Source organism: Helianthus annuus, chromosome 8, assembly GCF_002127325.2.
Source record: "Helianthus annuus cultivar XRQ/B chromosome 8, HanXRQr2.0-SUNRISE, whole genome shotgun sequence".
In the NCBI taxonomy this organism is placed as follows: domain Eukaryota; kingdom Viridiplantae; phylum Streptophyta; class Magnoliopsida; order Asterales; family Asteraceae; genus Helianthus; species Helianthus annuus.
The window spans coordinates 135,665,335-135,678,464 of record NC_035440.2 but is presented as its reverse complement, the minus strand read 5'-3'; the positions used below and the strand labels follow the sequence as shown (position 1 = coordinate 135,678,464).

At 33.6% G+C, this 13,130-nt stretch overlaps 1 protein-coding gene across 1 annotated transcript; it reads right to left on the bottom strand.

Annotated features, from left to right (window-relative positions):
* Positions 1-1,683: 1,683 nt before the first annotated feature.
* On the bottom strand, positions 1,684-3,881 carry LOC110873826 (GDSL esterase/lipase At1g74460). The gene is made up of 5 exons (XM_022122840.2): positions 3,613-3,881; positions 3,079-3,209; positions 2,742-2,981; positions 2,404-2,653; positions 1,684-2,024 (listed from the first exon to the last, which is right to left on the bottom strand). The coding sequence occupies exons 1-5, from the start codon at positions 3,848-3,850 to the stop codon at positions 1,798-1,800; spliced, it is 1,086 nt and encodes a 361-aa protein (XP_021978532.1). The 5' UTR covers positions 3,851-3,881; the 3' UTR covers positions 1,684-1,797.
* Positions 3,882-13,130: the final 9,249 nt, after the last annotated feature.

Here is a 13,130-nt window from a genome sequence, read left to right as displayed (position 1 = left end):
AGCTGGTAGCTAGTAGTTGTAGCTTTTTAGATATATTTGGTGTTTGGCAGAGTAGCTGGAGCTTTTAATAAAATGTATAAAATGACCAAAATGGACATAACTAAAATTTAAAAAGTTTGTACATAAAAGTTCATTATCTTTAGATGTTAAAAATTCCCCTAAAAAGCTTGTAGCTCCTTCTAAAAGCTACTAGTGGGAGCGTTCAATCAAAAGCTTCAAGCTCCTAACCTAAAAGCTTCAAGCTCCTTCAACCAAACAAGACTTTTTATTGAGTAGGAGTTTTTTCTTAAAAGCCTAATGATAGAAGCTCCTAAAAGCTCCAAGCCAAACATATCCTATATACGCATACCGCAAGCGGGGTGTACTCACAACCACATTCTAAAAACATTAAAAAGTTTATAAGGGTGAATAAACATTTTTTCTCTACTCCACTCACAACTCATCGTAACCACTATCTATAATGCTCTTAGTTCTCTATCCACCATTTTAAAATGATAATTATTTGATATGACTACCAAACCTAACCGTAAGGGGCTGTTTGTTTGAGCTCTTAATTAGCTTTTAATGGGACCAAAACTCTGATTTGGCTAGAGGTATTTCATTCATATTGTTTGTTTTGCAAGAAGGTGTCTGAATCGATCAGACATTTGCCTCTGAAAAGTTAAGCATTATACTAAGTCTAAATGGTTCAGATCTCTTACTCGTTCATCACTTAATGCTTGGGTCAATCTTGATTAACATTTATACAGAAGCGTAAATGAGGCATGAAAGGACATGTAGCCCAATAGTATCAAGGTGGTGTTGTTGAATGATTGTAGCCAAATGGTGTAGATACAGGTATGGGTGTTGTTTGGGTGTTTTAATCGGATTTTGGGTTAATTAGGGCTGGTTATTGGGTTTTTTTTTTTTTTTTTTTTTTTTGTATTAAGGAAGTCCTACTCGTTTACTAGCCCAAATATAACTCAGACTAAAGGGTATCGGGTCTATTCAGATCGGATTAATCGGTATTAGGGTTCTTAAGTACAAGGTTAGATTATGTTGGGTTTGTTGCAAAGGGATATAATGTCGTTAAGAGTGATGATAGCTATTAATAAGACATTGTATTAGCTCTTAAAAAGTTAGATTATGTTGTAATGAGTTCATATCTTATCCATCAATTTTTTGTGAGAATAATCTTTATATTATAAAAAGTGGTTATGAGTGGAGGAGAGCAAAAGTTACTGTTCATCTGTATTTTTTAAGGGATAACGTTCACTCTCTATAATTTTTTAATATATTTTGAAAGTGATTGTGAGTGAAGAAAAGAAAAAATGTAATGATAAAAATATAAAAAAAAATATGTAATTAAAATGAAAGAGAATAACATTTGTTTGTAGTGTAATTATAGGATAAAAATGATGAAAGGAATTATGTGAGCTATAATGAATCATACATGTATGTAAAAGATTAGATTGATCGTGTTTGATGCAACAGTGACCACACCGACTACCTTTAACAAAATAATTTTTTGTTCTTTGCTTTTATTCTGTTTGATCCAAGGGTGATCTCATTACCTTTAAAAAGTTAATTTTTACATTTTTTTTTTTTTTTTTTTTTGAGATTGTTTGATCCGTTGATCAGTTTTAGTTGTTAAATTCATGTTTTTCTAGGAGTGATATTATTTTTTTTTCTTCTAAACCAGAATTAATAATATATATATTTTTTTTCAAAATATCAAAAAGATCACATTATCGAAACAAATCAAAGTCTACCAACGCTTTGTTACAAACCATAAAAAATAATTTAGTGACCCACTGATCAATCGTCACTGGGAGCGGGAGCAGTATCAGTTTGATTGATAGGCTTAAACCCTAGCTTTCGTATAAGTTCGTCAGCAATCAACTCGTTAGCGCGATCCGATGGATGGTATTCATCCCAAAACAGATATTTACTTCGGTCTTTACATAATCGCGATGCAGGTACACATGTCAAAGCAGGTCTAATCCTTCCAAACGAGCAACAAGGCGAATCCGCATTGTCAAACCCTACAACCATCCCATTTCAAAGCATAAACACAATAAGCGACGACTTAGTCTGCCACCAGTCACAAGTAGCTAGTTGGAATGTTAATGAAAACTATAACCCATTGGTATCAGAGCCATAGCGCTCTCAACTTTCACTTTCGTTATCAAGGACAATCCCACTCTAATGGTGTACACCCCGAAAGTTTCAATTAGTCAGTTGTTCATTTGGGGCATGCGGGGTTACTTTTTCCAAAAGAGTGATATTTCCCTTAACAACAAGACTGAAAGTTAAGATTGTCGCTAGTCACATCGTCACTATGAATTATCATTAGGTAATAGTTTAGATTATTAAGTCCAACTTGCCTATGAAAAATAACAAGAAGAAATTGAGAAGCTTTACCGTATTTGCTTGGATTGGTGATGACATTATTAACAACATCATAAGCATCTCCAAATTTATAACTCGCATTCGGAAGCTTTGCCGACAGATCATCCATTAGTTTCGCAGTCGCTTTGTTGAAGTTTAGGGCGAGCGTATTCGTTTTTTCTTGACACTCGCCAGAACTACTCAACACCCTTTGAAGAGGAATACAACCCATGGGACCTAACCCAAAAACCATCAATTGTCTCGCCCCCATCCCATGCAATACCTACAAAAAGTAATAAAAGCCACCCTTTAGCGACGAATTTTTATCGCAAATTATTTAGCGACAGATTTACGGGTCAGATTTTATTTACCGTAAGTTGGGCACCAAGAGTTTCCATTAGGTAGTCAATGAAGGTGTCGTCATTATAAGTGTAAGAATCAGCGTAAATGGGCATCAAGTAGTTGTTGATAAAGTCGTTGCTACCTAACGCGACGACATACTTTGATTCCTGAAAGAATTTTGTCGCCGCTTGGTCGCCAATTTTGTCACGGATCAAAGTTTGAACCCCGTTGAATAACTCGATTTGCTTGTAGAGTGAGAATCTTTGAATCTACACAAATTTAACACCATTTAGCTATATGTTTCCAGTGTGTTTGTCATGTTAAAAAGAAACGAAATCAATGCGCATTGGTCGAGTTTCGACTTACAAACAAACCGCCAGTTTCGTTCAAGATCCCACCACCTCCCGAAGCAAAGTTCACTCCGTTGTCGAGAATTACATCTTCGGATAGCGAGGGGTCGAGGAAGGCTGGTGGTCGGGGTAGTCCCGTCTTATCACCTACAACAAAAAAATATCGGTCGTTATTGCCCCTCTTTAGTGACGCTTAAATATGTCACAAACTGTAATAAAAAACAATGTACAAGGTTGAGGGCTCAAATTTCACATGTAAGTTTAACACTAAGACAGAATGTGAAAGTTAGACGGTAAAAGTAAATATTTAAGTTTCACCGTATAAGTATGCCGAGTTTTATTTTTCCCAATAAAAACAAAGTTTGTGATGATCATGAATGATTTTGTGACCAAAGCTTGTATAGTTGGTTGCTGACTGTTTACAACTTCATATTATCTTTTTCAATCAACTAAAACGTCAAGTATACCTTTAGCAACAGGAATAACGGCTTTACCGACACTTTTACATTAAGAATGTGGAGCAAAAAAAATGCAACAATGAAGTCATTACCTATAATATCAGCGACGGTTCGGCCATTGGTGAACCTACCATTCGGCATTCCGTTATCAAAGTCAATTCCATACCAAGGCAATGCTGCCTGAGCAAAACTCTTGGAAAGCCGATTGTTGTTTCCGTTATCTGATAACGAGTCTCCGAATATGAACTGTACAAGCTTGCAATCGTACCCATCGATCAACCCCAAAAATACTGTCGCTAATACCACCACTATGGTCACAGTTAACTTCATCTTTTTGTACAAGATTTTGTTGATGTTATTTTCATGTAGAAATGGAGGGTTTGAAGTTGGAATTTAAACGTTAAAATGATGTAGAAAGACGTGTTACAAAAGTCACAGACTATGGAGGTTGTCCTACTTTTATTTTAAAAAGGTAATTTCTTATTTATAATGAATTTTTTTATTTTTTTTAAATTTAAGACAGTTTATTTCATTCATACTTGTCATGTTACATCAAAACAGAAGGTAGACAGTCAACAAGATGCGTCGCCACCTCTTTTTGAATTACAAACCCTAATCCAACAAAGACAAAACTCCGTCCCCGAGGCTGCCCAATTTCAAATATTTAGTGGTAACGTTAGTAAAAGAAGGTTAATATCATTGAAGTATAATATTATTTTCATTTTGCAAATAAAAATAATCAACCAATTTTTAAGCATAAACTGATATACATAGATTAGTAGTACAATTATCACATAGTGTGTCTAGATTATGTGTATGATTTTTTGTTAACTTGAATTTCTTGCTACCAAAATTTATATAATCTTACATCATTAAAAGAGTTATCCAAGTTAACATTTACATCATTAAAAGAGTTATCCAAGTTAACATTTTTGTCCAGTTTAAATCATCATCATCATCATACTCAGTAAATTCCACCAATAGCAAAGCTAAGGTAGGGTCTGAGAAAGTGAGGATGGTAGATGTAGACAGCCTTACCTCTACCCGTAGGAATAGAGAGGCTTCTTCCAGTGAGACCCTCGGCTCGATTTTAAATTTGTCCAGTTTAAATATGTTTAGAAATTTTTGCATATCAGGTTAGCTTTAAACAATATAAACCATTAAAGAAAGAGGTTATTTTTGGGTGAAAGGGTATTGAGTTTGATAAGCTAATTGTAACTACTGTAACGACTTTGGATTTTGCCGTGGTTGGCGTTATGTTGCTTGCCAACATACTTTTATGGGTGGTCACCAACTTCATGATTTGGTGGAATTAAAATTTTATATGAATTTAAAATTTACATTAATTTGTTTGTATTATTTTTCTTTATTTATTTTTTTTTCTCAAAAAAGATTTTCGTTTATTAATATAACCAGAAAACTTGTTAAGTTACATCAAAACAGAAGGTAGACGGGCAACAAGCTGCGCCGCCAACCCTTTCTGAATTGCAAACCCCAACCTCCCAAACACAAACTCATGCCCCCTTGGGGTCGAACACTTTATTTATTGGTTTATATTACAAACTAGTTTCAATCCTGCGCGTTGTGGCTGACGAAAACTTGATTAGTTTTGATATGCTCACTATACCAAATAGATTTTTTTTAATTAATAAAAAATATATCAAAAGGTATCTAAATCGTTAAAAATAATTTAAAATCTAACTTATAATAAAAGACTTCAAATAATGCCACATGTCATTCTCTCCTTCAACCTCATAAATTTTATTTATAATTATTTAATAATTTTTTAAATTAATATTAATATTAATAACTAATATATAGATATCATTTATTTTTATCCTTATTTTTATCTAAGATTAATAAATAACTTCAATTTGCAATTTAGACCCTTTGTTTTTTTTACTTGTTAACCCAAAGTTTTTCTTCTTTTGCAATTTAATTCCAACTCTTTTTTATTTTCAATTTTGGTCCACCATACTTATCATCTTTCCCAAGTTTTTCGTTTAGTTCTACATTTTGTGAGTTAATGCACCGCAACATGCGTGTGGGGTTCAACATTTTTTCGTATATTTTTTCCCGTTTGACTGGCCCGTCGTAGCACATCTATTTTTCTCCGTTTAACAAGTTCGACCAACGCGCGGGTCCTAGATTGATTTAGTTATTTTTTTTCTATGTTTTACGTTTCGGTTTAATTTCTCTGCAACGAGCGTTCGTGATTCAAAGATTTCATGTCTGCTTTTGGCTCGGCGTTATTTTTTGTTTTTATTTAAATTGTTTTCACGAGCTTTTCCGGTGTTGGTGGTCGCTGACAGTGGTATAGCATTGGTACTACTTGACACAATTTTACAACAACCGCTGCAACGCAGGGGCTTAATACTAGTGGTATTATATTAAAAAGTATTAAGTTACATTTAAGTTGTATAAAAAACTTTAATGAAATTTCCACATGTTTACTCTAACGTTATAAAATTGAATTAGTAATACATAACATACCCAAAATAGTATACATATACAGGGTAGAGTTATTGTAAAAATGAGTGATTTTGTGATAAGTGTAAGAAGTATTTTAAGTTCTTAGATTTTATAGTTAATAGTTGAGATAAAAAAGGACTTAAAATGTAAATTATGTTTTATTTTTATTTTTGACTAATTTGGCTAGACTAAGGGTAATAGTGGTTTTTTATATTGTGTTGTTTAAATAAAAAACTGTCATGAACCTTAATGCACATGCAAGTTTCATCCATCTTTTTTATCGTCAATAACTTTTTACACGTAACTTAAAAAAAAGTTAAGTTACACCATAATAACGAGTTTTTTTTATCTTTAATATGAGTACCATATTGTTATACTTGTATAGAGAAATTTTTTTTACATATAGCATAATATGAAACCTACTGGAATGTACGTTTAAAACACCATACAAAGAATATCTACTAAAATACATGTGTAAAACACCATGAATGCAGGTATGAAACACTATACGAAGAACGCCTACAGGAATGCAGGTATAACACTACTAGAAAACTGTCTCCTTTGTCACAGCCAAATTTGTAGCAAATTTGTAGGAAATTGGTCTTATCCACAGATTTGCTACAAAAAAATTCGTGCAAAATAAAATTGTCGAAAATCACGTTAGCTACAAAACTATGACAAAATTTCCCACAAATTTTTGACAAAAATTTATCGTCACAAATGTTGCCACAAAATACCTACAAACCTTTTTTTATGTTTTTCCTACAATTCTTCCACAATTATGCCTATTTTTGTATTTTATTTTATGATATTTTACTTTTCAAATTAATAACACTAACGAGAAAAATTATCCATAATTATGAATAATTATTTTTATTTTGCGACAAAATTCCTACAAGATTATAAAATTTTCTCTTAACATTTTGCTACAAATTTCCTACAAATAAAAAATATATTTTGGGACAAATTTCCTCTTAACATTTTTTAATGTTGGGACAAATTTCCTACAACTTAAAAAATGGTTTTTTTTTTTTTAAGTTTTGTGACAAAATTCCTACAAACTAAAAAAAAAACAAAATTTAAAGGTTACGACAAAATTCCTACAAACCAAGAAAAACAAAATTTAAAGGTTACGAAAAAATTCCTACAAACCAACAAAATAAATTTTTTGAAGGTTGCCACAAATTTCCTACAACTCAGAAAAAAATCCTGCACCTGTTTTCTACAAATTTGTGACAAACTGTACAAATTAACAAAATTAAATAAAACCTTTTTTTATGAAAAAAATGCAGCAAAAATACTATTATAATTACAAAAATAATTGCAGCAATATTCTAAAACATTCCAAAAGTATTAAAGCAACATTCCGAGACATTCCAAACATTCCAAAAATTTTAAAACATTCCAAAACGCACAAAAAATCCTAATTAAAAGCATTCAAAACTAATCCTTTCTTTAACATTCCAATACTTAATAAGACAAGAGTTTTTACTTATTTCCGATGCTTTTCAGCTTTTCTTCCATAAGTTTTTCCATGCCGCTTGGTCGGCCCGCTCTTTCTCGCGCTCTTGTTGAAATTGTTCGAACCGGGATTCTATGTTTTGCCGGGCCTCCCGTTCTCTTTCTAATTCCTCTTGAACTTTTTGAAGCTAAAAATTGTACAAAAAGATATAATTAATACGTATTAACAAAAACATATAGTCAAAATTCACATATCATTTAATAATAATACGATATTCGAGTCGTGGTAAACCATCTAGTCATCTAGACCATTAAGTACACACGAATATGAAGTACAGAATTTTGAACAACAAACAATTATATTGGAACTTGGAATCTCAGTTGTCCTGAAATTTTTATTATAGTTACAAAAGCATGCAAGTCATTTGGCATTCGAACACCAGATTACACTATATTTTTTAAGCGATAATTTTATATATACCCTTAAAATCAATTTAAAAAGTAATGATCTCTATATCAAGGTTCTCAGCAAACTCATTCTTCCCAATATCTTAAATTTTTTTACGATATCAAAATAACATGAATAAATAATGATACCTCCTGAGAGTGTCGGGCATCATCTAACGACTCGCAAATTCTGGATGATTTTTTCCCGGTCACCAAATAATCAGGATCAGAAGATCCTATCCCAAACGTCTTGCGAAACACTATGAATTCAGGTGTAAAACACTTTACGAAGAACAACTACTGGAATGTAGGTGGAAAACACCATGAATGAAGATGTAAAATACCATACGAAGAACACCTACTGGAATGCAGGTGTAAAACACCATACGAAGAACACCTACTGGAATGCAGGTGTAAAACACCATGAATGCAGGTGTAAAACACCATACGAAGAACATAAGAAGAACAACTACTAGAATGAAGGTTTAAAACACCATACGAAGAAGATCTATTGTAATTGCAGACATAAAACACCATAACTGTATCGTCTTGTTCCATTGAGTCATCATCCATTATGAACTCGATCCGTTCATCATAATTCGGTTGTCCATAAAACACCATAACGTAACATGTATCTTCATGTTGCATCGAACTGTCCATTATATCATGTATGTTGATATTAAAAGATGATGAAAGAAGATATGAATGACAAATGATTTTGTACGAGTGAATCGAATAAATCTATTTATTATACTAAATGAATTCTCTTAGGCCACAAGGGTTATTCTTAGCCAATCATTTTGATGATGTGGACACCTTCTCAATCAAGATAATTCATTCTAGGCACCAAACTCTTTTCCTCCATTCTCCTTTTATCACATTCGTTCCTTCTCTCACACGCTCCTTTTCTAACCCTAATTTATGATCTGATATATCATCATGCTTCTCATCTTCTTCTTGAATTCTCACCCAAATCTAACACTAATTTTTCTATTGCTTTTCTATTCGTGTTTCCTAATCCCTGGAGGCTGGAAACAAACCCTAGAACTCTTCCACAAATCTCTTTTTTTTTCTTCAAACTCAAGAATCTATTGTTCTTTGTTGAAGAACGAAGATTTAAAATCATAAACTTATATGAAACGCTCTGTTGAACCAGACACTTTGTTGATCGTTGGTTGAAAGAAGATCGTTTAGGTATTGATATAGTCTGCATTAGGGATCTTAAGGCTTAGCCGCCGCTGCTGCCTCCGGCGATTGCGGCTAGGGTTCCGGTGAGATTCTGGCTACTCTTTTTGCAATACACATTCCATAACAATGAAGACCATCTGATCCATTTTCCCATTAAGGTTTTGCATTTTCTGGCGGTACATTTGATTTCGGGTATGAGACCCTCTGTATCATTTTCCCATTAAACTATTGTATTACGGTTTTTATTAGTTGAATATATGTTAAGATGTTAAGAAGGTGCTACAGACGCTAGAAAAATTATTTGCCTTTGGTGCAAATCTGGATATGGATTTACTGGGGATAGAAATCGATGACAATACGTTGATTCCTGGCTTAGCTGTTGCATCTTCACGTGCAAGTCCGTTGGCAGGTTGGTACTTTAATTTCAACCATTCTAACTTTTATACCTATACATGTAAAATATACATAGTGTATTTGAAATGTTAATGTTATTATATTTCAATTTTAGGTTATTATAAATATATCATATACTGATATACACATGATTGGATTTTTAAGTTTGTCGTGTAAACTTAATTTCCAAACCTAACACATTATTTGATTCGGTTTTACAAAAACCATTAACACTGAATGTGGATAATAACCGAGTGGTGCCAAGAAGAAAGTTGTGGTCAAGCTAAAAGCACCAACGGTATCATATAATGCAATTGTAATCGAAACCAGTCCCGACACAAAAGAGAGACAGAAATCTGAAATATTTTTGTCTAAACGAAACAAGAAACTGCAATCTTCGCTCACTTCCACATTCACTAAACCGAGCAAGGTTGCGTGTGGTTTGAACTATGAGCCGAAAGCGAAACCGAAGAGTATTATTGATATCGACGCTGCTGATGTTGATAATGAACTTGCAGAGGTCAAGTATGTCAAAGACATTGATGCGGTTTTCTTTCACGGATTATGTGATTCTATAAACTATTCATCACCAAATATCTTCACACAAAAAGTTTTAAAACTACTAACTCATACACCATCAAAATGTACTTTGAATATGCACCAATGTTCCATACCCCTATGTGGAGTATATTTAAATTGTAGGTTTAAATGGGTGTGTGATTTAAAAAATTAAAATCGCTAACTCAACTGTGAGTTAGTGGGTGAAGGGACCTAACATTTTAAATTGTAGTCTCTTACCAGAGTTAGAGTCATCTCAGTTGCCGGAACCACGAAGGGACCAATAGCTACTCAGTTCGTTTGAATGTTCTTACGAACTTGACGGCTTATTGTAAAGTGGTATGAATGCATTTTATATGTTTCATTTAAGTGTTACATATTAAACTTCAATTTAATCGATTGTTGATGAGTCTGAGTTCATGTTTTATAATTGTAACTCATTTTTTCCATTTCAGGCTAGGGAAATTGAAAGCTTGAAACAGTACACACTCCACCTCCTCCATGCTCCAGGTTAGTAGTTACTGAGATTGCATGCAATTTTTTTATTGAATTTCGTGTTATTTGGTAGGTGAACTATGCTCTTGGGGGCTCTGAGTTATCTCTACAATGCATCTGCTAAGGAAGACTTTTTAAGACCAAATTTGGTAGATATCATTAACAGGTACTGCGGGTGCAGTTTGTGTTACCTTTAGCAATTTTCTTAAAAAATAGTTTTTCTTGCCATTTTTCTATTTTCATAATATAATCATAATGCTGTCATTTTGACACAGTTGCTCCACGTGTTGGAATCATAATGGGATTTGATTCAGATCTTCCAGTGATGAAAAAAGCTGCTAAAATTTAAACGACTTTGACGTGGCTGCTGAGGTTATTTCTTAACCTTTTTGGGTAGAGCTAACGGGTGGGTTGGGTAACGGGTCAAAATGAGTATTCTATTACTATTGCATGCCACGTAATCTGTATGGATGCTTTTTTGTATCTTCTAGTGAATGCAAAGCTAAAATAACTGCAGCTCGATTACGTTACTTTGATGGCGATTATTCAGCCATGCTGCTGTCAATAAAAGGAAGGAAGAAAGCAAAACAAGAAAGGATTAGTAAGAAAAAGACCATTACGAAAAGAGCTTCGAAAGCTTCTGGTTAAACTGGCCTTTCTGGTCAAATTGTATGTATCTAATTAATCACCATTCATCTTTCTAGCTTTGATTCCATAAAGTATATGTGACTGGCAAGATGGGTGGGTTGGGTAACTGGTCAAATGGGTGATGAAATACACATACACATATTATATACCATGCATTATTATTCGTGTCCTTTGTTGGAGCCAGGATACTATATTTAGTAAAGTAATGATCCAATTTTTCTATAAATAAAATGACTTAGAATATTGCAAACATTTGATTGCGCTTTAATGCAATACCTGACACGAATCTGGATTCACCTTCTGCTTTTTCTTCATTTTAGTGCGAGTAGTGAAGATATGTGTGACTGGTTATACATTGATTTTTTCCAATTCACAACCAAGGTAAAGCGTTTGATCAAGGCTAGATTTGAGTGGTTCACGGAATGGGTAGCCATGGCAGACCAACATTTAGCTTCACAGAGTGTCAGATGTGCGATTATTTTAAAACAATAAACTGAAAGTGTGGACGCCAATGTTGAATAAAGTATTATCAGGTGCAGACTGCATATTATAGAAAATTTGTTTTATGTTGGGGTAAGGGTGCTATTATATTCACTAGATCTATGGAGAAGATATTAATTTGGAGCATCAAATTAGAGGTTTTGTACACGCCGCATCGCGTGGATCTACAAATTAAGTGCTTTGATCTACGGGCGATTTTGGAATGGAATTCAGTGGGTACTTTAAATCATTAAATGATTCTTTTAATTTAGAAATTTATATTTTAGTTTATATTTAAGTTAAATAACCTTTGTAACATAACTTTGTTATTTACTTTTAGATGGAGCTAAGTGTCGCAGCCGATCTAGGTCTAATTCCCACCAATTCTAGCATTGCGATATGAATCAAATTTGGAGTTACAACACATAATATGGAGTAAGCATGATCGAGAGCATGGAGTAAGTATGATCGAGAGCAGAGGTGATTATTTCAACCTGTTTACTTGAATGGGTCAATGTTAGTTATGTTTCAACTCAAACGAGTCAAGTTAAAAACATACAGGTTGAATGTCTTACAACCTTTTTCACAACCCATTTTGACTTAGAGGTAGCAATTTGACCAGTCTGCTCCAAATATCCCTTTACTTTTGAAAGCCTTTTGAGCTTATGTGCCAACCTTACAAGGACCTCACACAACGTAAGTGACCATTTTATATGTAAATTTTCACATGTTCGATAGATATGCGTAGTGTAGTGAACAATGTAGGCTCCATCTCCGAACAAATGATGAATGACGCCGACATAACTGAAAACTAGATAAAGAGGTGGTGACCGGCAACACTGATGATCCCAACAATAAGGAACGCTACTGACATCTCTTTGGCAGTGACATTAAGAATCTTAAATCACCAGCAATAGCCGCAATGGCAACATCGGAGATGACCAACCAAGAATCAGATGCCGCACCAGGTCACAACGATGAGGGATTTCACTTATGTTCTGAGTTTAATTAGCAACAGCCTGTTTATTTTAATAAAGGCGGGGCTTCGCGATTTGGTGACTGTGCAAAACCTCTTAATAAATGCGTGTAATCCAAGATCTCTTTCGTTTTAAATTTGAAATTTCGCTGATTGATTTGTGTTTTTTAATATTGTGGTATGGAGCTTAAATTTGGTGTCTTTCTCTACTAATTTTTTGCAGGCAAAACGTGTCTTTCTTGTGAAGCTATGTGCGATACCTTTCCTGAACCAAATTGCCTTTTATTGTAAAGGTAGTTGCTACATGATTGCTTAGAGGTGGAAATTTCAATCCATTTTTTTGTGAATTTATTTGGGTGATGTTTTATCTCTAACTGGTCATATGGGTTGAATGTATAGAAATACATCCAAAGTGTACTTTTAGTTACATGAAACCTCCTAAATTCAAATGGATTAGATTATTTCCTAATTAGACTTTTTTTAATACAAGCT